The 27,047-nt window shown below is 41.7% G+C and overlaps 2 protein-coding genes across 2 annotated transcripts in view; one reads left to right on the plus strand and one right to left on the minus strand.

Annotated features, from left to right (window-relative positions):
- Positions 1 to 10,871: 10,871 nt before the first annotated feature.
- On the minus strand, positions 10,872 to 11,754 carry RPRML (reprimo like). Its single transcript, XM_063301983.1, has one exon. It carries the CDS (start codon positions 11,323 to 11,325, stop codon positions 10,990 to 10,992), a length of 336 nt encoding a protein of 111 aa, XP_063158053.1. The 5' UTR covers positions 11,326 to 11,754; the 3' UTR covers positions 10,872 to 10,989.
- A 4,394-nt stretch (positions 11,755 to 16,148) lies between these two features.
- ITGB3 (integrin subunit beta 3) overlaps positions 16,149 to 27,047 on the plus strand; it is a 65,920-nt gene continuing 55,021 nt past the window's right edge. Inside the window, exon 1 of the mRNA XM_063300567.1 lies at positions 16,149 to 16,504. Within this exon, the coding sequence (XP_063156637.1) occupies positions 16,438 to 16,504 (67 nt within the window). The 5' untranslated portion in view covers positions 16,149 to 16,437. The remainder of the gene's footprint in view (positions 16,505 to 27,047) is intronic.

The raw sequence follows: 27,047 nt of genomic DNA on the forward strand, positions 1-27,047 counted from the left end.
CTTTCTTAATTAAATGACCAGTCTACATAGCCAAGACTGAGCTAGAAGGAGCAATGGTCTCTCACTTTCCATTTTATTTTAGGCCATAGGATGCTTTTTGTCACAAATTATGGGAAGCAGATTGTGAAATTTCTGAAAGCAGTAGTGTTGCCAATTCTTCCTTTTTAACCAGGTTTTACTGTCATGGAATATAAACTCAAGAAAAATTTGCAATTTTGTGGGTGCCTCCCCAGGAGTAATTCTTACAGATGTCCCAAATAAGTGGTTCTGCTCCCATATCATATTTAAGGGGGAAGGAGGTAGTGTGTCATGGAAACTCCAAAATGGCTCTATTTATTCCAGCAAGTAAACTTCAAGGGGGTTAGATTCAGCTTTGAAGAGACCCAGTCTCATATAGAGCTGAACTAACTCCCACTTATCACATGTATCCTGGGAACTGTCCTGAATTTGAGCCAAAATCCTAGAGGGGTCCTATAAAAATAGGGACTCTCTAGGCATTCTGTCAGTGGCCATTTTGGTTTTCACCTCCCTTGCAGCCACATGGGGGAGGGGTGAAAAAGGTCAGAGGTGGATAAGAGCCATTGAATCCATCTGGATGGCATTGACCCAAATTGCACTACTGTGACTTTTTTCTTAATTTAACTTTGGCTTGAAAGACGAAAGGAAAGAGAAATGGGGAGGAAAGTGGCAGCTTGCATTCTAGGAAGGGTGTGAAAAAGTCCCTGCAATGCAGACCTGGTTTTTTGTAACTGTGTACAGCCAGTACATGATGTTGAGTCTGCTGACTAGGAAAGAGGATGACTGGACCTTTTATATCGGTATGTCCATGTTCAGGTTTATCACCTGCAAGTGTTTTGCTGTGCAATATTATTCTCTTCATTTATTTTCTACAGTTAAAGCAACCATCCCTTGCTCTCATCGCTTCTTCTTTGCCAGCCAATCTCTCTCTATGCAGCCTGCTTTAGACTTGTTTACTGAAAATAACTCTTCTCTGAAGGAGCTAATTAATCACTCATTAACTCTCATCAGGGTTTGTCTGTATGCATGCCTTAATTCTGCAAACATGGCACCCAGTGGATTTTTCGGCCAATGAGAAATGGATAGTAAGAAAAGGAAGAAAGGGGAGGTTAGAATTTATCTCTGAAAGACCTCTCCTTCACAGTATAATTCAAGTTAGCAAATATTATCAGTATCAAAACAAACTGAGCTATTTGATTGATTGACTGATTATGTATCATCAAGTTGTTGTTGACCTTTAGCAACCACATGGATAGAATTTCTCCATGATGATCTGTCCCTAACCTGGTCCAAGTCTTCCAATGGTGCCCCTATTGCCAACCACCTTGCTGCTGGTCACCCTCCTCTTCCACCTTTCTCAGCATTAGAGCCTTCTCCAGAGAGCTAAGTCTTTGCATAATGTGTCCAAAGTAGGATAATTTGAGCCTAGTCATTTGTGCCTCCAGTGAGAACTTTGGGTTGATTTGTCTGATGGTGCATTTGTTTGGAGCTATATTAATAACAATTTCATTTATTGCTTTGCTACAGAGTCACAGACCAAAAGCAAATAACCACTTTTATTTTGTATTAACTGTATTCATCCACTCCATGACATTCCAGTAATAATGCATGTTTAATTGTATATTAAAGGAAGAAGCAAGAGTGCCTTCTTTTCTTATTGGAAACATTGCAGGGGTCTCTTTGAAATGGTCAAATATTGTGTTGTTTGCACAAAGGGCATTAGTTGTGTGCTTTTAAAACTGCTTCCAGGAAAGCTTGCTGCTTCTGCTCATTATCAGATGTTAATCACCATATGATGCCGTCTCTAAGTTTTGGACTATAATTCCCATCATCCCAGCCAGCACAGCCAATGGCCATACCAGCTCTAAACAAAAGGGTGTTGTAGTCAAAGACTTCTAGAGGGCAAAAGTGATATGGGATTCCTACTTCTCAAGGGCTGACTTGGTTGCAGAGTTCTAATCCTCTTCTCAGAGTCTCTAAGAAAAAAACTAGAATTTCAGAATTAGAGAGAAGAACCAGACGGTAGAATAAGATGACTATTTTCTGCTTGACCTGAGAGGTCTTCCCATTCACACATGCAAACACAGACAGCTGTGGATCAAATCATTGGTCCAGCTAGCCTTAGCACTGACTGAAAACTGCTGTCCAGGAATTCAGGCATGAGTTACTTGGAGATGCCAGAGATTGATCTTAGGGCCTTCTGCATATGAAGCTAGAACTGTACTACTGACTACAGCCTTAGGTTTATCAGACTACATTCCTCAGACACCAGAAAATAACCAGGCTGGCCAGAATATTGCCTTTTCACGCTCAGCATCATTAAGCTCTGCCCAGATCCCACCAGGATCTGCTCCTTGCTACCACCTTCCAGCTCCTAGGATCTGCCTCCTGTTCTTTCAGATCAGGCTCTGACAAGACATGGTAGGATGGCCACCCCAGGCTTCTGATTTTTTTTAAATGCCATGGTAAGGCAACAGTTATTCACTTGCATGATGATGATGATGATCTTCTACTTGACTGGCCTTGGATAATATGTATGAACCTTGGTTTTTGTTGTGGGATTTGAGACTTTGCCTTATTTAATAAAAATGGTCTTGGGTGCATATGCCAAGTGTTGTGGTTTCCTGTGACCACATTTTCATTGGGTTGGAGCTGCAGTTCTGCTTGCATCGCTGGTGTTGCCACCACAATGGTTATTTTTCCAACCCTTTGTATAAATGTAAAAAGATTTGCAACCCAGAGTGTTCTGATGCCTCTGAAATTCTAGAGGCTTTGTTCATTTGCAACTTATTTGGCCAAAGCTAGCCTTGGGCTGCTTGTCAGTGGAGCCTACCTGATGCCCTTCCAAATGAGTTACCTTCATTAAGGCATCTAGGTTCCAGTTGTATGCCTGTTTTCTGATGACCTCAACGATCTCTTTCTCACTGTCATGAGGACTTTGTGGGAGAGGGGAGCCAATTATACTAATCTGCCTTTACTGATAAATATGAGAGACTTGCCCCTCTCCTCTGTTTGGTTCCAATTTTATTTCATGAACTGTCAGGAATTTAGCACCAGGTGACCACAAGTTGCTTTTTTTTTTCATGACTTGCTCACCTTTTTCCTTCAGGGAGTTTTTGGTCCTTTCCATCCTATCTCACTGAACAGTAGTCAGTTCTGAAGCATTGCATTTGGTTCAAAGACTCCCTACTTCTGCACATCTGTCAGGGCCAAAATAACCATGTAATGAGAGAGGTGACTGTTTCCTGGTGGTTTTAGGTTTTGTTTTGTTCTAACCAAAAAGAGATTTTTGAAAAGGGAAGCTTGGCAGGGAAGAGATGTTTAATCCTCCTCCACATGAAGTCATGAACACCTCTGACAGTAAATCCTGTCCCTCAGCTCAGGCATGGGAAACATTTAGCAGCAGCAAAATTTGTTCCTGGGAAGGGCCACCTGCCACCTCTTTTCCTTCTCTCCCCTCACTTTACCCCACTGGTATTTGGGGCAAGGTGACAGAAGGAGAAGGAACCCAAACCATGCTTTTCCCCTCAGGGGAGGCAAAGGGCAAGTCAGTGCTTCGGAAATGCTGCAAGATAATGTCCAACAGGGTTGGCTGCCCATTTCTTTCTTGAAGCTGGGCGTTCAGGAAAAGACGGCCTCAGAGGAGAGAGGCTTGGGGTTGGGGGGACAAACGTTTCCCATCCCATCAAAACATGGTTTTGCTGCCCATTCTTCAAGTAGGGGTAACTTTCTTGGAATATTGAAGGCTGTAGTATTTGTATGGCATATCCAGGGATGCATATCTAGCAGTTGAGGAACTGGGCAATGTAGGCTTGGAAGCAGAAGAATCTAGACCAGAGAAAAAATGCTATGGATATAGTACCTGTCCCCATGCACTAAGGGTTGTCAAGGAGTGCCTGTTTCCATACATTTAAATTAGCTCCATGCATTCCAATTATCAATACAAACTGAAAGCACTAAGAAAACCTCCTTAGCGCATCTTAGGCATCACCAAAAATAGGAAAAAAGAGTGAGGAATAGATTCGCACAAATGCTGTATATATATATATATGTATACATTCAAGTCAGGAAAAAAACACCACAGCTTAAACAGAAAGAACATGCTTCTTACCATAGTGAAGAAGTTTGTGGCCAAGTAACCTATGTGCTTACACAATCTGCTGTCCAGATGGAAATTGTAGACAAGAAATTTCCAGATCCCGCTCTCCCTTCTTAGGGTTCATGATCTTTGAGTTGGAAGAGGGGATCTGCCTATCAAGATTTGCCTCCCAAATTAACAGGACACTGAAACAGAAATTGCACATTTCTACAAAATGACTGAAGTGCTGCTAGCACATTATTCAGAAGCTTTGCCCTCTTATGAACCTAACCATCTTTCTTGGAAGTCCCATCAGTGCCTGTTTCTGTTTGGAAGTCTAAATGCAAGTAACAGTGAAGGTGTAGGTTTGATGGGAAAGTGGCCAGTTTAGCTCCTGATACTACTTGAAAGGAGTAGACAATTTAATGGAGAGAAACTCTATCACTACCTAGTCAGGAAAAGTTTTGAAAGGAAACAAGAGTTTAGAACTTTTGCCTCAACTGAGGCCCTAACCTGAATTAAACGACATGCACATGCTCCATGGGGAAGTTGACAGTGACCCACTCATAGGGAACTGAGGAATTGCCATTCTATTTTTCTAAGATTGTATAGCTATAAAATAACTTAAAAGCAGCTGAAACCATAGCAAAACAAGTAGACCCTGGATAGTTAAAGGATATTGTTGTGTGCTAAGCTTTGTGGGTCAACAAGGGAATGAGCACAGAAAGCTCTGGTGCAGTGTTTAACAAAATGATTCTGCTTCTGTTGTTCACAGTAATATAGCTGAAATGTTGAAATGAATGATGAGAACCTTTAAGGATACACAAGATACCTAACTATAATTATTTTCCATGATTCGCTGAATATATCACACAGATCTCTAGGTACCCTTTATGTGGCTTCTCCTGGCTATGGTTGAATTTTTTTGAGTTTTTTTCCGTTGTTTTAAAGAGTTTTGTTTGTTCAATTATACACTACTGTGAATGTCTGCTATTGAGCGAGTTATGTTGAATAATACAAATAAACCACAGATTCTAACTTTGAACTTATCATCTGTTTTAACATGTACTTCCCTGTATCTTTCTCAGGAGAAACATTGCCAAGTTGCAGAAATTACAATATAAAGTAAAATAAATTATCAAACATGTTGGAGATGCATAATTTATACAGATGGACAAATCTAACTTTTCTTGGCATGAAATTTGGATTACTGAGTTCTCCTAGAGACAAGTGAATGTGAAAAGCCTCATGTGTTTTACGGAAAGACAGTGTCCATTTGGCAACTGCATTCTCTCTGGTGCCTGTTTCCTTCCTTTTCAAGCTGGAATGCAACACGACAAGCCTGAATTTGCAATCCCTGCTGTTAACTAGCTAAGAATTACAGATGTCCTCTTGCATTTATTACCCTGTCATCTATTACCTCCAGTCCAGTTCTGTAGTAATATCTTTTTCTTGTTTAATGAAAAAAAGACCCCTAAGTAGAAAAGACTCCCTCTTAATATTTGAATACTGTCCTTTTTTGTTTTGGAAATTAACCTCTTGACAATTTCTAAACATATTTCTAATCTCTTTTTTCTTCATTTACATATAAGATCTTCTATATTACATCATGATATAACATCACCATTTTCTATGGCTGGAAAAGAAACCCGGGGGTCTAATTTACTGCTTTCATTAGAGGCAAGGACTTTTTTTCCAGGGCAGAGGAATTATTAACTCTTGGATACACTGGCTTCTTTGGGTTCTCCCTTTATTTGAGCCATCTCTTCTATCCCAAAAATATTCTGATATTGAAAGCAAAATTAGATGTTACATTAAGCCACACTTATTAGATGTGCATTAAAATGGCCATTTTTATTATGAAGGAAAGGCAACCTTGTCCAATTCTCAACCACAGCTATATTCCCAATATACATTATAGCTTTGGGCTAATTTCTCATTGAACCCATTCTAGCCTGTTCTAGGTCTCTCAGGAGTGTCTTGGAGTCAGAAAATACCTGGGAGGATATTTGCCCTGGAAAACCAATCTGGGTGGTAGCCCAAACTAGATCAGCCTCTATGGGATTATGTTTCTTCCCTACAGTGAGGCCTCTTAAGCATCCTTAATAATAATAATGTAATAAGGCAGTCTTCTTTGCTTATGGTTCAGACACAGGGTGTCTGCAGCATGTCAAAAAGGTTGAGATAGTGGCTACAAACATGCAATTAAAGCACCACTCCTTTTTATGTGTGTAGCAACACAAGTAAAAAAATTTTAAAAGGGGGGGGGTCAATTGCATGGTTGTGGCTACCGTTTTGACTTTTTTAACCACTCCCTGTGGATACCACGGGACACAGCCATACTGTAATGATTGCCTATTCCAATAAAAGGAGTCTCATCAGTAATTACTAGAGAAAACTAATTTATTGGATGAATAGTATGCAAAGTACGAAGAAAGCTGAGAATGAGCAAAAGCGCGCCAAATACAAACTAAATACCCTCGCTTCAAACCCAATCCCGCCCCTCGCCCCACCATAGCAACCCCCACCTCCCAGGTGTTGGCAACCGTCACACATCGGCCTGGGAAAGTAACCTTGAATACATGTCATAACCCAAACATACATTCCTGCAGAACAGCAAGGAGATTACAGCCTGGCACGGCTGAAATTCCCCTCCCCGCAAATGACAGACACGGAACAGGAGAGTGACATGTGAAACGTTACGATGTATTCAAACCATTGGAATGATGAACATGACACATACCTTCTAAATGGCTGAATGAAGTAGGATGAGATCACACTGAAGCAACATCTAACTATGAGCACAATACTATAAGAGGCATCCGTTTCTAACATATTGACCAAATGAGGAGCTCCTGGCTTACAATCAGTGGTAAAATTAAGTAACTTGACTGGGTCCAATGGAACCCTCATTCTTAGACTGGGATGCCCAGTGTGAATCTTCACAGCCACACACAGCCTCCCAAAACTTGGATACAGGCCCCCGCTCTACAAATTGCCACCAATTGTAATCAGTTAGGCAATGGGAGAGAGACATTATTAAATTCTGGAAAAAGCTAAGTATGATTTGGTTTGCAGCAAGATTGGAGGCCATCAGGAAAATCCCTGGCTGTACGCTCATCTGGGAAATGAAAAAACATCCCTGAAGAAGAGGATGGCAAATTCTTTCCATATTGTTACGAAGAACGTTACATGGATCTGTTCATAAAATCACCAAGAATTAAGCTTGGCTCAAGGGAGTCATATTAACATTTTGATTTGTTAACATTCAATTTGAATTCAATTTGAATTTAGATTATATCAATTTTAGTTTTTCTCCTGTCCCATCCAGTTTCTGGCCCATAGCACTGCACCTGAGGGCGAGTGCAGACCTCAGCTCTCCAAGCTGCCGGCCATCATTTTATCTTGAGGCTCTTGGATCCTCAGTTTATCTGTATGCTGAATGAAGAACAGTGTCCTGTTAATTTGGGAGGCAAAGTTTAGATCTTGTGCTCCAAAATTCTACCTTGAAGATACAGGTGCTTCTGTTCCTCAGCCCTAAATGGAAAATATTTGAGATTAAATTAGTAAACTTGTATGATAGGTTAGTAGTGTTCACTCCACACATTTACCCATTGTGCCCAGGTGCCTCTAAGATAGAGAGTAGAACCTGGGATCTGAGCAATGTTGATAGTGGATTAGGGCAAGTGTTTTCCACTTGTCTGAGGTGAGACCAGGACAAAACAGTAGATGGGAATCAACACAATTTAATTTAAATTAAGTACAAGCTGTTAATATGATTGCTTCTTATGAATAGCTTCTGCCTTTGAATAATTTCTGCCTTCTGAAATTATACAGTTCAATATCAATCTTTGATGAAGCCCATGGGCTAGACTAAATTTTTTTAGGGGCTCTAGGACTTTAGGTTCTTCACCCAGATTAGAAGTTAGAGGAACAGCATGCAGTCCAGAAGACCCTGGATAGGTGAAATAGGACTTGTCTGACTAGGAATAGCTTAGGTTTAACCAGTGAACTTGGGATGTTGCTAATATTATTCAGAGGCAGAAGCTATTCATAAGAAGCAATCATATTAACAGCTTGTACTTAATTTAAATTGTGTTGATTCACCGCTTGGATTTTTTATTTTTTATTCTTTATTTCTATTTATAGTATTTTTACTGTATTTTACTTTTTGTATTATTGTGATGGTTTTAATCGATTGTTGTAAACTGCCCAGAGGCCTCCGACAGGAGGAGATGGGCGGGGATAAATTAGATAGATAGATAGATAGATAAATAAATAAATAAATATCAACATCTCCTAATTAACTAGAGTTCTGGCCACTCACCTTGAAGATCCCAAGAATGAGCTTAACAATTCCAGTTAGGCCATGAGATTCGTGCAACCATACTTGAGATGGCTAATATGGGAGGAGATCCTACAGTCAGAAGTTATCTTGAGGTAGGGGTTGGGGTGGTGACCATTAAGACTCATGGTAATGCTGGGAAAGAAAGTTATTTTCTCCAAATAGAAGACAAGTCCACTCAATTTCATAGAATCATTATGCACCCATTACTTTTCTTCCCAAGAGCACTACTGAGGTTTCACAGTCAATTTGTCAGATAGTTGAGACTGAGATTTGTCTTAATGCACAATACTATACACGTCTACTTAAGAGATAAGTCTCGTGGACTGCAATTTATGTATTTAAGAATTCAAAGTAAAAGTTTTCTTAAGATGGATGAGTGTTATAAGAATGTTGAAATTCACTGTACATATATAAAATAAAAACAGTGTCTTAAAACAATGTCCAAAGAGACAATACTACAATTTAAAACAAATACAGGGCAGTGTAAAAGTCCAGCTGATTGTATAATAAAATGGATTTAAATAGATTTTTAAAACAGCAAATAGAAAGACCCAAATTTCTGCTTAAGAAGGGAATTCCGAGGATATGGGGCCACCACTGAAAAGCCCTATCTCTTATGAACACCAGCCAAATTAATCTTAATACTGGGATTGTGGTAAGTATGAAGTAAAGCCATCATAGCTGAATGAAGTTTTCAACTTCGACTTTTCACCTGTAAATCTTTACTCCAAGTTCACAAGATGAGTTTAGACAGCTTGCTCTTCCTTAGTCTATCCTTTACAAGGATTTTAAGGCTACAGTGAACGTGTTGTTTCAAGCTTCTTGAACAAAGGACAAGATGCAAATGTAAAAAAATGTGAATGTGATGCATTTACATCTTAAGGAGCTCTGAGCAAGATAGAAGTCACAAAGTGCAATGGGTGCATCAGTAGGTGCTCTTTCTTCAAAACATTTCTGTTTAGCCACTTCTGTTGAGTGGGATGTGGACATATAGCTAATTGTGATTGAATGGTGTGTACCTCACAGTTCTGCAGCATCCTATTTCAGACCGGCAAAGGCTTAGTTCCTTCACTCCTTTTTTCTCTACCACAACAATTATGTAATAGAAAAGCCACAAATTAAGTTCTTTCCATCCAACAACCAAATGGATGGCAATATTTTAATTGGTAAAAAGAGATTAAATTGCTTAATTTGCTATGTTCAATCATATTCTGATCTTTAAACAATATTTTAAAAAATGTGCAAGGAAAGAGAATTTCAGTTTGCAGAAAATAAAGTGGACCATTTCTTTATCTGTTTATTTTGAGATACTTCTTCAGACTCTGAATCTCTGACGATTAGCACGTTAACAGAGCTATCTCCACATGTTTCTTGTTGCTTTAATGTTGGCATATCTTTTAAATAGGAAAGCAGAGGAAAACCTTTTTTAAAAAAAAGTTCACTAGGGCAATAAATGGTAAATTCTTGCAAGGAGGAAATACAAAAAACCAGCAGCTTTTAAAAACATTTCATTTTTTTTACTAAATATCCCCACCACCACTTTTTTCTTTTTGCAAGGAAATAACATCACATTGCATTTGAAAAAGATCTTGTACCGTAATAATAATATTTTTTAAAAAAAACATGCTTTGAGTATGGATGCTTCCAAACATGCAGTTCCTAGCATTATTGATCAAAGGCATTGTGCCTTTCTATCTTGTAGATATTTGAGTTAAGAAAAAAGAAGATAGAGATGGGTTACATTTAAAAGGAAACAATATTAGATTCCTCATATAATTTCCATAAATGAGATTGTATGTTGGTCCAGTAAAAGCTTTCCCTGAACCCACTGAGTTTTGCTTTTTTCTAGATACAGGGTGAAACCAAGCCCCTTCATTCACAGCTGAAAATTTCATCTGAATAACAGTATAGAAAAAACAACTTTCCTGGTTTACAAAACTCTCTCCAATCACACAGATATATGTGCACACACCTACAGAGACCAAAAAGGGCCGGGGTGGTGGTGGTGGCAGGGGCAGAATCCCATGCCTGAGCTGAAGGCAAAACAAAGCATCACATTACTTATCACTCTGAGGGACTTAGAGTATCTTTGTCTTGAATAGTCTTAACTTTAAATTATGTATTTAGATATGAATGTCCAGCTTGGGTAACAAAAGCGTGTGTCCAGTCACTGGTCTCCAGAGGAAACAACATAAAAGACTTGGACATCTTCACTTACTTTTTACCTTTGTACATAGACTGGTCATGCAAACAGTTATGACATTTCTACAGGCAGAAATTTAACTTTGCACATAACTTGCTACAAGAATATTTCTCTCTCCTCCTCTCTTACATCTGTAATACACACAGAAAATCTTTTACTTTCTCTCCATCTCCCTTCTCCCTCCCTCCCTCCCACCCACCCCACCCCTTCTTTCGTAACTCCATCCAGCAACATGATACTGTGGGATCCCCTTCCTTGAGCCTCAATAATATTGGCATCCTATACTTGCAGCAGAATGCTATTCCTTGAGTCACCCACTGAGAAACATTCCACAATCTTTGCTCAGTACAGTCCCATGATTGCAATGCCAACGTCTTTGGATGGCCGGCGGTCTTTGACCAAAAAGTTGATCATGCTTTCTGATTTGATGAGCAGGTTGCAGCCCAGAAAGAACACCCCAAAGATGACAGTCAACGAGAGGACACAAAGAACAGCGATCTGGACCACTCGGGTGATGAAGAGGTTCCTTTCATCTGGGAGCAGGACAGACGCCCCCCCATCGCTGGCCACCACTGTTCCTGTCCCATTGCAGCAGCCAATCAAAATGCCCAGGTCTTGGGATCGATTGGAATACATCCCTTCTTCCACCAGGGTTTGGTTAAATAAGGTCCCATTCATTCTGTATTTCAATCCAGTGGAAGTTCCAGAAAATGAGAACAATGAGCTTTTTTCCTGAGTGACCCTAAACGATATAAGGACTCCTCAGCAAGCAGCAAGGCTGTCTCCCCCTCCCTGATATTCTTGCACAAAGGCACTGTCAGCTCAAGAAGGCAGGCAGCTGTCAAAGGACAAGGAAACAGCTCCACCAACACCACGCCATCCAGTCTTTAAGAGAAACAGGGCAATTCCAAATGCCAGATTTCCAAGCAGCTGGGAGCATGTGCTGCCAAGCAGCCTGGGATCTCAGGAGATGCACGTTGCATTGTAAAGTCTCTAAGCAGCATGATAAAAACAACTTGCAATAAAAACTCCACCCCGAACTGGTCCTAAGCACCACCTTCATCCACCACTACAGGCAGAAAGCTGCCAGTCTGCTCACAGTCCTTCCCTATCCAGAAGAAAACCAGTTCAGAACAAAGAGCTCATGTGCTGATATGATGCACTGATACCACCAAACGCATAGGAAGCTTTTGTCCAAAGAGTGGTGTTAGAGATTAACCCGACCAGAACTACCTAGCTCCTGAGGTGCTGTGTGTAAATCCGTTCTTTCTCTGTATCTAATCTGCTGGTTTATCAGATGCAACTCCAGTTGACAACTGTTCCCCCGGAGAATAGCAAAGAACACCTCTCCTCCTTGCAGTTCTAAAGGGAAAGACCCTGTATGGATTTTGATCCTGAGAAATTTCTTTCTCAAAATCAATGTTGTGAGGGGTCAGAGATCACCTGGTCCAGCCTACGAATATTTCAAAAAAGTGTTTTGTAGCCTGATGAATGCAATTCATCAATTCAATATACCTTATTGTTATAATCTCTAATGGACATTTGCAAGCATTCTTCCTTGCTGTGGATTGGGGAGGGTGGGAGACTGATATGAGGACTCTTACATCAAAGGCCATCCTAGATGATAACTACAGCATGCAAAGAATTTACCTTAATTTCTTATGCATCATTAAATGTGTTTTCCCCCAAAGTTCCTCTGTTCAGAATGCAGTTCAGATACCTTCCCTAAGCTAGCACTACCTTTATTGGTAATCTTTCTTGTTTTATTTAATTATTGTGTTTATGGAAAGCCACCTAAGAACATTATTCTCTGGGCTGCTTTTACCCTGGAGGACACAACTATTAGTACTATTGATAATATGACTAAATCAGAGCAGTATTCTTGTAGATATCAATAGCTGCTGAACAGGAATCAGGGCATACTGTCATATTTATGTGCTGCTCTTGGGCTTCCCAGAGACAAATGGGACATTATAGAAACAGAATGCTGGACTAGACTGCCTGTGATCTGATCCAGGATCAACAGAGTTCTTCTTACATTCTTAACAGTATAAAACACACTTATAATTCTGAATATCATAAAATAATGTGGGGCATAAATATTTTTCTCATAAAAGGTTCTTGGGAAAATAAAAGCAATTACCAAGTATGCAACATAGACACCGTTCAGAAGAGAATATGTTGATATTTTTAAAGCACTGATGAAAAAATAAAATTTTTCGTGCAAAAGTGCCTAGCATGACTTCTGCAGGAAAGCATCTTCTGGGAAAGGAATACTGCAGCCATGATGCCACCACTGAAAGGACTTTGTCTCTAATAATTGTGTTCCTCCCTTCCCTTGCTGAGACATCTGGAACAGCTCCTCTGAAGGGGACCTCATGAGTCTGTGTTGTAAGTGGGAGAAAGTGATCTTTCAGGGGTGTTGAATACAGCTTCTGGGGATCAGTTGTATGGAATAAATGATCCTGAAATCTTAAAAAAAAAAAAGCTATAGACCAGCCTTCTCTCACCTGGTAGACTCCCTATGCATTGGACTCAATCTCACTCAATCCTCATTCCACACGGACAAATGGTTGGGCTGGGTGATTATAATGGAAACTGTACTCCAATGTGTCTAAAGCTGACGTGGATACCCTTAGAATATACAGGTGAAAATTATGTTAAATAATGGGGAGGTGAGAATCCTGTTGGGGCCGTCAGGCAACGGCCTTAGCTTAGATTGACATTTTACGTGATGCTGAGGTAGAAAGGATGTTCTGCCGAATCAAATGCCCTCAAGGAAGGAGTCGTATCCCAAATGCATAGACCTACAATAAATCTTTTTCTTTAGCACCTCCCTTCCCCCATGAGTTCATATTATCAGTTGTCATTCTCATGTATGTCTTTTTGTTTATACAGATAAGAAATCATGTTGCAAAAGACTAAGATACTACAAGAGTGTGGACATGTTGAGCAAAAAAGCTTTTACAGTTTGGGTCTTGGTCCACCGTAAGCAAGACCAGCAACTCAGTGGTATGACTTTGGAATAGCTGCCAAAATGTTCAGCTTAGGAATTGGATCGGGAAGTGTTAGGACAGCCACATTCAATTCAGCTTCCCTTGGTGTCAGCTGCATGTTTGGAAAGTAGTTTGGAAAGTGGCTTTGCCTGAACATGTGGATTTTATTTTTGCACGCAAGAGGGCGGTAAGAGAACAGATACCAAGTGAGATCAAGGCAAGCTACAAGTGAGTGACAGAATTACCTGCACGTACATTAAAGAAACTCAGTTGCTTTTTAAAAATATGGCACATCAGGTAAGCAGCCATGTTTAAAAGTTCTTTTTCCAAGAGATTCCTGACATACCTTTTCCCCATCCCATTCTGCCTCTTTTTCAATAGTGTATTGAGTGGACTTCATTTAATTATGTATGTAGCAAGCACCAGATATTCTTACATGCATTCTATTTCCCAGAGAAAAGCCATTCAAATTAACATGCTTGCAGACTAAAAATGACATTCAGGACATCATCCAGAAAATGATGAAATATTTACCACCACCACCCCTTGTGTAAGTGCCAAATTCAGTTTCCTCAGTCAATGTCTAGTCCCTTTGCCTTGGCTTGGAAAGTTGTGAGGTATGTCTGCTGAAATCTCAGAAGGATGGGATAAGGGACCAGTTGTTTCCCATGTTCAACAAAACCAGAAGAAGCCAATAATAAATTATATAATATGTTTAAATTTGGTTTGGTTTGTACAATTTACACTGATAGTAGAATTCAGTTTTCAGAATCCAGCAGGGTGCAATTTTTAAAGCATGATGTAATATATACACAGCACCCTACCTATACTATGCTTTATATAGAATTAAACTTTATCCAACCATAAATCTCTGAATTTGTATCTTGATATTTCTTGGTGAGCTAAGAACTGTTCTGTAAATTATCTCTATGACAATGATTGTTATACAAATTCTCTATCTGATAAATCAAAAATTCTGGGAAGATTATGCAACTGTCGGAGGAGATATACAAAATGACCCATTTAAAATCAGCTTCAAAGAAGAGCATTTATGTAAACATTTATCCAAGCATTATATTTTTCTAAGAGATTTTTGCCCTTTACCTGGAGTCCAAGACTGGGAAACAGCTAGCTACAATTAACCACTGCCATTCTCATGTTGTGCCCTGGATGAATAGTGGCAGAGAAAATCCTCCATATACAGATCCAGACTTTTCAAGCTTAAGAGACTCCACTGGGGGGTCTTCACCTCAGTTCCCTCCCCAAATTCTGGAGCCTTGGAGGCCTAATGTCTGTCTGTAGAGACCTCAGTCACCTGGTTCACAAATCAGCTAAACTATCAGTTCCTTAACTATGGTTTATTGAATAAAGTGCAATTGGCTGAGTTCAGACATTAAGCCCAAAATCATGATTTTACAGATCACCATGGCTGCGTTCACACAGCTTCTTAAGGCAAGGCCAAACAAACTACATTCTGATGGAGGGTGAGGTGTGACCTAAGTGAGTGGGTTGACCTGAAATATCTATGCATTCTGTCCTTTCCTTGCCCATGTCAAGGCATCAGTCTTGCAGCATTTTTTCTATATCCCTTGGTCTAGATAGGCCCATCCTGGATTCCATTTAGAGTGTGACATAAGTTGGGCTACTAGATCTGGGCCCCAAAGTGCTAAACAATGGCTAGATGGCAGCAAAGAGTCCTTTTGCAGCTGGGATCTGCTAGCCCTAAATATAGTCCCAGGAAGGCTGACATGCAGAGAGTCCAGTGAGAGAATCAGCCAGTACCTGCACCCTAATGTTGTGTTTCTTCAGCAGTTCATTGACTTAAGGCTCTCCGCATAGCCAGTAAAGCAGCCTTGCTTGCTCACCCTAGTATCTTCCAGGTGTGTTGGACCAGAGCCTCCCTCAAGCTGAGCCAGCATGGCCACATTTGCAGGTGATGATGGGAGTTGCAGTACAAGATGATGCCAAGGTGGGCAAGGCCAAGGTACAACTTGGTGGGTTACAGCTAAACCTTTCCCCAGGCAGGAAGTGTTTTCTGGATTGGGAGGAAAATGCCGTAGCCTCTCTTGTCTCCTTTCTCTCCCCACCACCGTGCCCCAAAAGCCTGCAGTTCCCATTTCCGAATCAAGTGCGACGACGATCGAGGAACCGATCTTCAAAAGAAGCAGAAGCAGCAGCAGCAGCAGAAGCAGAAGTAAAGAAACAGTTTGCGGCTAGAATTGGCGCCAGTTTGAATGGGATGGCTGGTGCCGTTTCTTTAAATGGAGTCTTCTGTCATTAAACTCAGAGAGGGTCAAGTAAGTTAAAGGGAAGGGGGGGTGTCTTTCTCACGTAGCTTGATTCACGTAGCTTTCTCACAGTAGCTTGATTCCACTAAGAGAATTAGACGCAGAGGGACTGGGAGGTTCAGAGTTCATTCCGCCGCTTAGAAGGGGAAAAAAAGGCGACCGAGGAATTCAGGCACCGGGGGAGGAAATCTTTGCCAGGGAAAAAGGGGTGTACGACAGCGGCTGGCAGAGGTCGTCTCCTCCCCCGCCGCGTGCCAAGGGCCCTCCCTGGCTGGGAGGGGTGGGGAGAAGGATCCCACGGAGCGGCGACCTCGGCGACCGGCGGGGGCACTCCGTGACTCCCATCTGACAGCTGTTTCCTCTCCCTGGCCGTGTCTGCCCCGTCTTCCGACCGCTCGGTGACACGGCTTGCTAGAACTCGGCCGATCCTCGGGGCGGACGCTTCGGAAACAGGCGGCTCCGCTCCGCTTCTCTCCGCCTCGCAGTTTTGCCAAGCTGAGAGCAGGATGGGCAAAGTTGCCTTCCCTTCGCTCCTGGTCTTTAGCCTGCTTCTGCTCGCCTCCGGAGTCTGCGGTAAGTCGGGGACACCCGCCGCTCCCCTCCCTGGTTCAGACGCCGAGCGTCAAAGAAAGCGGGGAAGGTCTTTCTTCCTTCGCGTTTGCTGGCTGCGGAAGGGAAGTTCAAACCTTTACGAAAAACGGCCCAAGCTTTACTTTTTTTCCTGCTGTCCGTGAGAGCTTGAGAGGTACGGTGCAATTCCATGCTGTCATGCACGGGTACTGAGAAGAAAGCCTCTTTTGAGTTCACTGGGCTTTATGCCCAGGTTGGTGTGTGCACACGATTGCTTTCCTGCATTGTAGGGAATGGGAATGTTTTAACTTTTGAAACAGAGGCCTGCCTTTCAAACATGACATTTAAAATATAACAGGACAGGTTTGTTTCCAAGTAAAATCTCTCAATTGTGGTTTCCCCCCACCCCCAACAATGTTGATAACGTACAATGACCAACTCAAATTTGGAGGCTTGGAAAGGACATCCACCTGGCTCCCTCACTCAAATAGGCTGCCCCCTTTCAGAGATATGGGTGGATGGTAGGGTGGGGAACCACCAGCCTCTAAATGAGGCTGCTTGCTTTCTTCTACATTAGTCTATCCTCGTTTTATAACTGCTAGAGCTGCATTGTTTTATGGCTCTGGATAAGTTTCCATTATCCAAAACTGTTTTTCATTTTTTCTTAGCCAGACAGGTAAAAAATATATGGTTGGCCTTAGTTGAGGACAGTCATTAAGACTGCATTGCCTCCTCTTCTGCAGATAGATAGATATGAAAGTAGTACATTCTACTCTAGAGCAAGTATGGGTGTAATGTGACAATTAAGCTCCATTTATTTTATTCAAAAATATGTTGGGTTTTAGTCTTCTCCAGAGTAAGAACTGACAGAATCAACCACAATTGGTGAGGTTCACACAACAACTGAGACCAAAACCATGCTATGCGCACCATCAAGTTTCTGGAATTGGAAATAGAAATCCCAATGGTTTGTACTGCTTGCCAGAAATGCAGTCTAAGTCCTAACCTCCCAAATTCTTCGTGTTCAGATTCCAGTCCAAGCCATCGATTTTGTCTACCGATTCCCTTCCCTTCCACTTCACTTTCCAGGGTGGTGCTACATCAAGTCACGGAAATGAGCAAAAGGGAAGGGACATAATGTCATGGCCTTTGGGAGAATCAAACTTACATCTGTATATGCAGTCAGAGACAAGAGCCAGGGAGGAGAGATTTCCATTCCTCCCCTCTCCCTGCTTGCCATGTATTTGATTAGTATATATCTAAACTGCCCACAGACTGTGTCAGTGGTCAAATAAAATAATAAAAGCAAGAGCCATGCAGAGAGAAAAAAGCAATAAAACAATAAATAATATCACAAAAAGACAGAAGCAAAACAAGAGTCAATAACTCAAAATGGTTTTCATCTCATCCCTAGCCCGTATCCAAGGAAGCTTAAAGTTGTCTTTGGCTGTTCTGGTTTTCAAGTAATGTTTTCCTTCTTGTCCTACGGATATGATCGGGCATGTTTTACTGACCACCTGGTAGGTGATGCTGTCAATGTGACCTCTGGGGTTTGGTTGCTGGCACTGCTCCCTGTGGCATGAAGTTGCAGGGGTCAGCCCTTCGAGGTAGTCCAGACAAGAAGCACAAATCATGAGTACACTACCTTTATTGTAAAGTTACCGTGACAAAATCTTGCAAGCCTGAAAGCACCTCTCCCCTCACTTACTTTTATTCTCCAGAAAACTGGATGCTTTCCCCACCCCCATCCCCCCTTTGGACTCAGATTTCTCTTATCAGACCATTGTCTAGGCTGCGGCTCTTCCTCTTGTCTCCTGAGATTATCCTCACAGCCCATTACAGCAGGAGACACCAACAGTTGGATTCCACACAGGCATTTGCCCATGTCATCCCTGCCCATCACTCTCCATAGCACTTGTCAGGACTTAGGTGAGCCCCATATGAACAAACCTTTAGCGCTTTTTTGAAAGAGCGTCGGACCTGTCTTTTAAACACAGGTTTAGTGCTCCTTTGAAAGAATGCTAGGCCTGTACTCCAGGAAAATGAAGATGGAGTGGCTATGGGTTTTTGGCTCTCCCAAGATCAGGGATCTGCTATCTTTAGTTCTGGATGGTGTTGGACTGAACTGATGTTCAGTTTGGGCGTCCTCCTTGATTCTCTGCTTCTGTTTAAAAAGCAGGTGCCAGCTGTGGCCAGCAAGGCCTTTGCCCAGGTTCATCTATTACACCAGTTGTGCCCCTCCTGGACCAGAGATCCATTCTCATAGTCACTCATACCTTAATCACTTCACGTTTGGACTGTTTCAATGCATTCTACAAAGGGGTTGCCTTTCAAAAAAAACACTTGGAATCTGCATTTGGTCCAGAATGCAGCCTCATGGACTGCTCTGAGTGTGTCTCGGTCTAGAGAACCAGTTTGGTTTAGTGGTTAAGGCAATGGCTACAAACCAGGAGACTGTGCGTTCTAGTCCTGCCTTAGGCATGAAAGCCGGCTGGGTGACCTTGGGCCAGTCACTCCTTCTCAGCCCAATCCACCTCACAGGGTTGTTGTTCTTGGGAAATTAGGAGGAGGAAGGAGTACTAGGTATGTTCGCCGCCTTGAGTTATTCATAAAAACCATAAGGGCGGGATAAAAATTAAATAAATAAATACATACCCATGTAACACTTCTTCTGCCTGAACTGCAGTAAGCTTCTGGGAGCAATTCGAGATGCTGGTGGTGACCTATAAAGCCCTTCATGTGTAGGGTCTGGTTACCTGGGGGAACCCCTTTCTCCCATTGCCTTTGCCACTGGCAGATCCAGCAGACTGACCATACTCCGTGTTGTGTCATTGAAACAATGTCATCTAATGGATCCCAGGAAGCCTTCTCTGGAGTGGCATCTGCCCTCTAGAATGGTGTAACCCCAGAAGTTTGTGTTGCCCTGACCATGTCATCCTTTAAGCAAGCCTTGAAGATCTGGCTCTTCCCCCAGACCCTGGGATGAAGTATTCTTTTCACTGATGTTTTGAAGGATCAGGTTTGGTTTCTGTTCTTTTTTTTCTGGCTTGGCCATCTTATTCTTTTTTTAATTGGTTGTTTTTATTATAAGCTGCCCAGAATCAGTTGAGTTGGGCAGCTTTATAAATTTGATTAAATAAATAAGCATCCCAAGTTCCTTGCACCAGCTCTCCCGTGGAGTAATATTTTGAAATACAAAATAAACATCATATTTTCTCCACACTGATCACATCCCTGTTCTGTTTAATTGACTTCTGCTGGACAAGGAGCAGCTCACAGGGGGGTAATGTTGTTCTCTTATTTTGTATATTTGCTATAAGTGCCTCATTAGGGTTTCTAGTTATTTTTGGTATGAAACTTCAATACTCTGCCTTGTTGCATAGTCACTCAATGACTAGCAGAATGAGAAGACAGTGCACAAAAATATGTAAATAGATTCAAATGTCCTGCTTTCACATAATGGAGAGATTGTTTGCAGCAACCGCCTCCAAATGTGTTGGACTACCAATTCCAGAATGCCCACTGGATTTCCTGGATTGGAGTTCTGGGAATTGTAGTCAGCACCTCTTCTGGACACCCAAATAGAGCAGACCAGTTTGAAGAATGCAGACTTTCTTATTTATTCATGAATAATATTCAGTATTCTATGAGACTTTAGGTAACTGAGAAGAACTGTCAAAATCCCTGCAATGACAAAAAGCATAGAGGGCACAACAGATAGGAAGCTAAATAATAAAATTATTGTCTTTCTTTAACAAGGAAAACAGAATCAGAAGCCCCCTAATTCCACTTCCTGTAGATACAACTACTGTTGTAAACTCTATATTACGATACTAACATGAAGGGCTTCTGGTTACCACCAGCACCAGCAACAGAGAGAGATGTGGACACTATCCACATGCCCCATAACAGCCACAGGTCTGCACAACGTGTCTTCCAAAAATAACTAGAAACCCTAGTTATTCTATACCAGCAGTGTCCTAAGAACATCTACTGGGTGTTCCTAAGACACTGCTGGTAAGTGTTCACCTGGTTGGATTATCCCTGAAACAAAAAAAAGATGTTCATTAGACAGTCACTCAGACAGCATGTCTGAGAAAGATTAGTGTAAACCAGAATAATAATCTGGCTTACATATTGTGCTTAGCTATGATTTATTGATTAAACCACCACTGGTTAGGTTCACATATCACACCAACTTATAAACCAGGGTTTGCAAACCAGTGGCTAGGATCACAATGTAGTAAGCCAATACTAAAAAATTATATTATGGCCCAATGTAGGTATATACAACTTCTGTCATCTTGAGGACTGCCCCAGATTTATAGCATGTTGCGCCCATATTCCAAAAGTGGGCCTAATTTTTTCTAGAGATTTGGGGTATTAAGAGACTTAAAATACTCGTTTTTGTCCCTTGACCACACCCAGTTTTTTTTAAGGTGGATGTTTTGGCCCTATCATTCTTGCGGGAGGTACCAAGAAGGGGATGCTGCAGCCCCCCCCCCCCACTTATACCTTTGGCCTAATGTAATGTTTCAATACAATCTTTTTTTTTTTATGGAGATATTTGTGTGTGTGTCTCTCTGTATTAATGCTTCTCCTTAAAAATACTTGAGTTGATCAGCTCAGATGCATTCATACCTGTGCAAACTGGGCGTATCGTACAACCGGGCAAACTCAAAAGATTGTGAAAATAAAATGAGACAAGTGAGGTATATGCCACTTGAATTTTTTGAAAAAGGAAATGTCAATATAATAAATGTGTCTGTCTATTTATGGTCAATTCATATTCTTGTGCGATTCTGGCATAATATGTGATTGTCCTTAAGAAAAACATACTGTATTGTACAAATGTTCATATATTTGTATCTAGCAATGAACAAAACATAAATAAGTTTAATTCCATGCCCTCAGAGAGTTTACATTCTAAGAAAGGCACTAAATGTTAGAAGCTGATAAAATTGCACCAGCTATTTCATTCTAGAAGGTATTATTGTAGCAGGGAAGAAAAGGCCATGGTGGCTCACATAAGATGGTTATCAGAAAACCTAAAATGATAGAAAGAGTATGAAATGTTATGAAGCAATAGAACGATTACAAAAAGCTGCACGGAATACGTGTGGAAATTATCAGTTGATGCTACTCATGATCCAGCGCACAATCATGAGTACGATCAACAAGCAAACTATTAAAAGACTGCTTTTTGATGACAATTTCTCCATATGACTTGGGAAGTGGTTTTTGTGGCTGTGTAAATTTCTGTTACCCCTTGTAGTAAGATTAGGATCCAACATCATTTAAATAAATGGATCAATTGGTTTTTCCCTTGATTCCAAGGAAATGTGGAGTATACTGGCATCACAAGTGTGTAGTCCTCATGGTTTTAGAGAAAGCCAGACCCTTGGCTGACTATTTCTCTTCCATCCACTTTCTTGTGATATTCAGCTTTTCCTCTATTATTATTATTTATTAGATTTAATACAGCTGTCCACTCCAGTAGACTCTGGGAGGCTTACAAAATATAACAATTAAAACAATTGAAAATAATAAAGAAAATGAAACAAGAGAGCCCAGACTAAACACAACCATTAAAACCAAGCACAACAGCTCATGCCCCCACACAACAGATTAAGCCCAGGCCTGGGGCCAAAGCCAGGGTTAAAGAGCTTTCCAGAACCTTAGGAGAGAGGGCATAGCCCGTATCTCTGGGGGATGCTGTTCCAGAGGGTGGGGTCAACGGCAGAGAAGACATGTTTGCTCCATCCTGTAAGATGACAACATTTAATAGAAGGGACCTGGAGTGCACCCACTCTGCCTGAACATACTGGGCATGCAGGAACAATGAGAGAAAGGCGGTCCTTCAGGTAACCAGGTCCTATGCCATGAACGGCTTTAGTAATAGAGGAAAGAGATAACAACCAGCACCGCGAATTGCACCCAGAAGTTAACTGGCAGCCAGTGTAGGCCATGTAGCAGTGGTGACACATAGGCGCAATGAGAAGGGCCCATTACTGCTCGTGCTGCTGCATTTTGAACCAGCTGTAGCTTTCAGGTGGTCTTCAAGGGCAGCCCCACGTAGAGCGCATTGCAGTAGTCTCATCATGAGGTGACAAGGGCGTGAGTGACTACCTATTACCTACAGTGTATGTGCCCACTCTGATGCCTTATCTATAAATGGTTTCCTGTTGGCAAACTTGTCATGTCAACTATCAGAAGAAGCCCAGCCCTTGTTGTCTTTGGATAAGACAAAAAGACCCACAGCCATTTATCGTTTCCCAAGCTATGGGCAAAGAGGTAGGCGGGGGTGGGGGCTAGGGGTGGAGAGAGGACTTTGCCGAAACCGATGACCAACATTTTTGCTAACAAAAACATTCCAGGGAGAACAGGGAAGGCAGCTTCTATGCACAAGCCACCATAGAGTTAATAATAACCCAGGAAGGTTAATCAACAGTTTCTGAGAGCTTTTAGGAGCTATAAAAGCCGCAGCCTGTGAATCAGCAAACCAATGTGGTTATTAGAGGGGGTGTACTAGAGAGAAGAAATTACAGAGCTGAAGAAGGGGCTACAGCAGCCCTGCATGGAATGCTGCCTTCCTCCCACATTACAGTAGACTGAAACTTACGTTGCTCATCACTGTAGGCTGTGTCCACTGGTGACAATAATGTGTTATACAGAAGTTCCTGGTGGGGCTGCCAGACGTGGGCTGCAATAATCCAGATAACCACTAAATGGGAACAAAGAGGTGCAGAAAAATACCTCTTGGTTTCCATCCGCATTTTCTGCAGGCCTGACCCCTCTGGGCCCAGGGTCTGATTCCTCCTCAGAGAGACTCTGTTCTCCTTCTGTACGGTAGAGGTGCGCCACTTTTGCGTTTGACCTCAGCGCCGATGCTGCAGAAGTTGCTGGACTCACACAGCAGAACATGCTTGTAGTTGGTGGCTGCTGCTGCTTTTTTAAAATTAATTTTTGTTAAAGAATTTTTTACAGCATAAAAACATTTAAAAGAAAAAAAAATAAAGGAAAGTAAAAAGAAAAGGGGTGGGACAAGAATAAAGAAATGAAAGAGAGGGGAGAGAAATAGAAATAAAGAGAAAAAGACAAAGACAAAATATAAAGAACTGACTTCCAATCTTCTTTGCAGCAGTTAAAATGCATTCAGATTTTATCTTTTCTCTCTAAGGCTAGTGGGTTGCTGCTGCTTTGTGAAAGTAGACGTTCTTTGCTGGGCGGAGAGGGTGGGCTTCAAAGGATTTTCAAAGCAAATTAGTCTTCTCTTGTGAACTCTGCTTCTCTCTGTCGGAAATAACATATAAGGACCCAAACTCAGATATGACGGTGTAAAAACTATGTGTGTAAGGAAGCGGGATTTATCTACTTAGACCTTTTGCTGTAGGAAAGAAGGCTGATTGCAGGGTTTGGTCATGTTTTGTCTTGCTATTTTCATAGTAAGCTCTTTGGAGCAGGAATGGGTCTGCTTCTAGCTTTGCAAAATTTCCAGCGTATCTCTAAGGCAGTATTTCTCAACCTTGGCAACTTGAAGATGGGTGGATTTCAACTCCCAGAATTCCCCAGCCAGCACAGCTGGCTGGGGAATTCTGGGAGTTGAAGTCCACCCATCTTCAAGTTGCCAAGGTTGAGAAACACTGCACTAAGGTATTAGCTGAAGAATAACCTGATGGTGTGTGAGAGAAAGAATAGCCTGATGGTGTGTCAGCTTTAGTAGCACATAGAAGGTTATATGCGCAGATGTTGTTAGATTCAGTTTTTCCTGTATTTGTCTCTTGGGAAATACCAGATACAAGAGCGTAGGCACCTAGAGTTCCTGGAAAAGGAAGGGGTTTTCTTTCCGCTGGTGTCAGGCCACCCAATACATTTCACTGCTCGAGGCAAAGAAGACTGTTTTTACTGCCACGCGCTGTGCAAAAGCTGGCGGTGCTAGCAGTTCAGCCTGACTTCCAAACTTGCAGAGTACGGAGGCACCGGAGGGCAGGAGGCCAGTTACAAAGCAGAGACCAGCGATATTTAAAGCAGAAGCTGACAACCTCCAACCTCTTCTTTTCCTTTTTCTTCTTTTTGCAACAAATAGAGATCCCGGGGGTGGTGGGTTCGTGGGGGTGTGTGTGTGTGAGAAACATTGGCGTGCTAGGCTTTGTTTAGCTTTATTTTAACACCACCAAGTGCTTAAAATTAAGCCCACAAAAAATGAAAACCTGGAAACCCCACTCACAGCCCCAAACAGGGCCTGTTTGGCTTTCTTCTCCCAGCCAACGTGCACAGCTCTGTATCCTATCACTCGCCTGCCACAACATCACGGCCAGTATCCAATTGCCTGGAGCAGCACCCTCAGTCTAGAGCAGCCTTTCTCAACCTTTTGACCCTGGAGGAACCCTTGAAATATTTTTCAGGCCCCGGGGAACCCCTGCACATTCAGGCTCAAATACAGACCACAAGTTACACAGTTATTATATTTGTTTCATGGGTAGGCCTGTATATATTAACAGTGTTCTTAAACTAAAAATAAAGAATGAAACTTACCGCTTTAATGTGAAGTTGCCTGAATTTGAAATAATTTTTTAAATAAATCCTGATCTCCCAGGGAACCCCTAGTGACCTCTCGCGGAACCCTGGTTGAGAAACCCTGATTTAGATTTTTTTTTCCTTGAGAGTGTGGCTGCTGTCCAGAGTGACCTCACCATTCCCTTGATTTGGCCTTCATACATAGAAGAAATGACCCCCCCCCCTTCCATTCAGGGTTGTACTTCCCAGCCTTTGGTAGCAGAGAATTGCACAAGCATAGTTCATTTATGATTTGGTGTGCCCCCAGTGAGAGCCAGTTTGGTCCAGTGGTTAAGGCACTGGACTAGGAGTGGAGAACTTTAGGTATGAAAGCCAGCTGGGTGACATCAACCAATCACTCCTTTCAGCCCTAGGAAAAAGGCAATAACAAACCACTTTTGAAAATGCTGCCTAGAAAACTGCATAGACTTTTCCATGTAGTTGCCAGGAGTCATAACTGAGTCAAAGGCACATGTATATGTATAAAAAGGTAAAGGTTGCCCTTGACATTAAGTCCAGTCGTGTCTGACTCTAGGGGGTGGTGCTCATCTCCATTTCAAAGCCAAAGAGCCAGCGTTTGTCCGTAGACACTTCCGCGGTCATGTGGCCGGCATGATTACACGGAACGCCGTTACCTGCCCGCCGAAGCGGTACCTGTTAATCTACTCACATTTGCATGTTTTCGAACTGCTAAGTTGTCAGGAGCTGGGACTAGCAATGGGAGCTCACCCCATCATGTGGATTCGAACCACCGACCTTCTGATTGGCAAGCTCAGCAGCTCAGTGGTTTAACCCGCAGCGCCACCGCGTATATGTGTGTGTATATGTATATGTACAGTATATGTACATATATGGAGCCAGTTTGGTCTAGTGGTTAAGGTGCTGGGCTAGAAAGCAGGAGTCTGTGAGTTCTAGTTCCACCTTAGGCATGAAAGCCGGCTGGGTGACCGTGGGCCAGTCACTCTCTCTCCCCCCAACCCACCTCACAGGGTTGCTGTTGTGGGGAAAATAGGAGGAGGAAGGAGTATTAGGTATGTTCACCACCTTGAGTTATTTATAAAAAAAATAAAGGCGGGATAAAAATTAAATAAATAAATATGTATATGTCTGTGTCTGTGTCTGTGTCTGTCTAGCATCTATTTATCGCTAGTAATTGTGTGCTGGGTGACAACCATGGATTTCATGCCATGTAGAATCATCTCACTTCATCTTTAAGGGATATAGGGGAGGTTAACTATGTTAATACATTGCATTTCTTTTGCATTGCTGTACAGATATTGCTGATAATTCCTTGAGGAATGCAGGGCATTAGCTATTCTGCAGTCCTGTGTAAATCTTCAGAAAGCAGTATTTAGCATTTTTGTTTTTAACCCCTAGGTATTTTTCCCAGATCAGTCTTGTAAAATTGAAACAAATACCAGGGAGATATAAGGAACAGTGGAAGAAATTGCCTGATTTAAGAATGTTATATAAATTCAAAAACTAGTTATTTTTGTACTGGATCAGAAATTAGTATTTGGGGCACTTTTTCTATTTGGTACATGGCAATTGGGGTTTTTGACCTATTACTGGTTTTGAGCTCTTGCCAGTATCTAATAAAAATTATTCCTAGAGGTACATCCTATATTGCTTATTTTATGCCTAGAGGGATGTCACTGAGCAAAATAGGATTGTGTTTTATTTCTTCTACCAAACATCCACCTACTTAAAAATAATTGTATTAAATAGCATCCTGTCTCAGAAAAAAAAGTTATACGATTTTTGATATGGGTCAGATGTGTGGGTTGAAATTCAAGAGTCAGCTCTGACTTCAGAGTTTAATTCCACTTCCCAAAGAAGAAATCTGCTCAGATAATAGAATTAGATATGACATTTTTGGATCTGTCATTTTGTCATTTGAGTTGTAGGTTAGCAGATGCAAATCAGAAATTTGGAACTTTGGGTGTGAATAATCTCTTCTCCAATCCCCATCTGCTCAGCCTTCCTTTAA

Source organism: Candoia aspera, chromosome 4 (assembly GCF_035149785.1).
Source record: "Candoia aspera isolate rCanAsp1 chromosome 4, rCanAsp1.hap2, whole genome shotgun sequence".
Taxonomy (NCBI): domain Eukaryota; kingdom Metazoa; phylum Chordata; class Lepidosauria; order Squamata; family Boidae; genus Candoia; species Candoia aspera.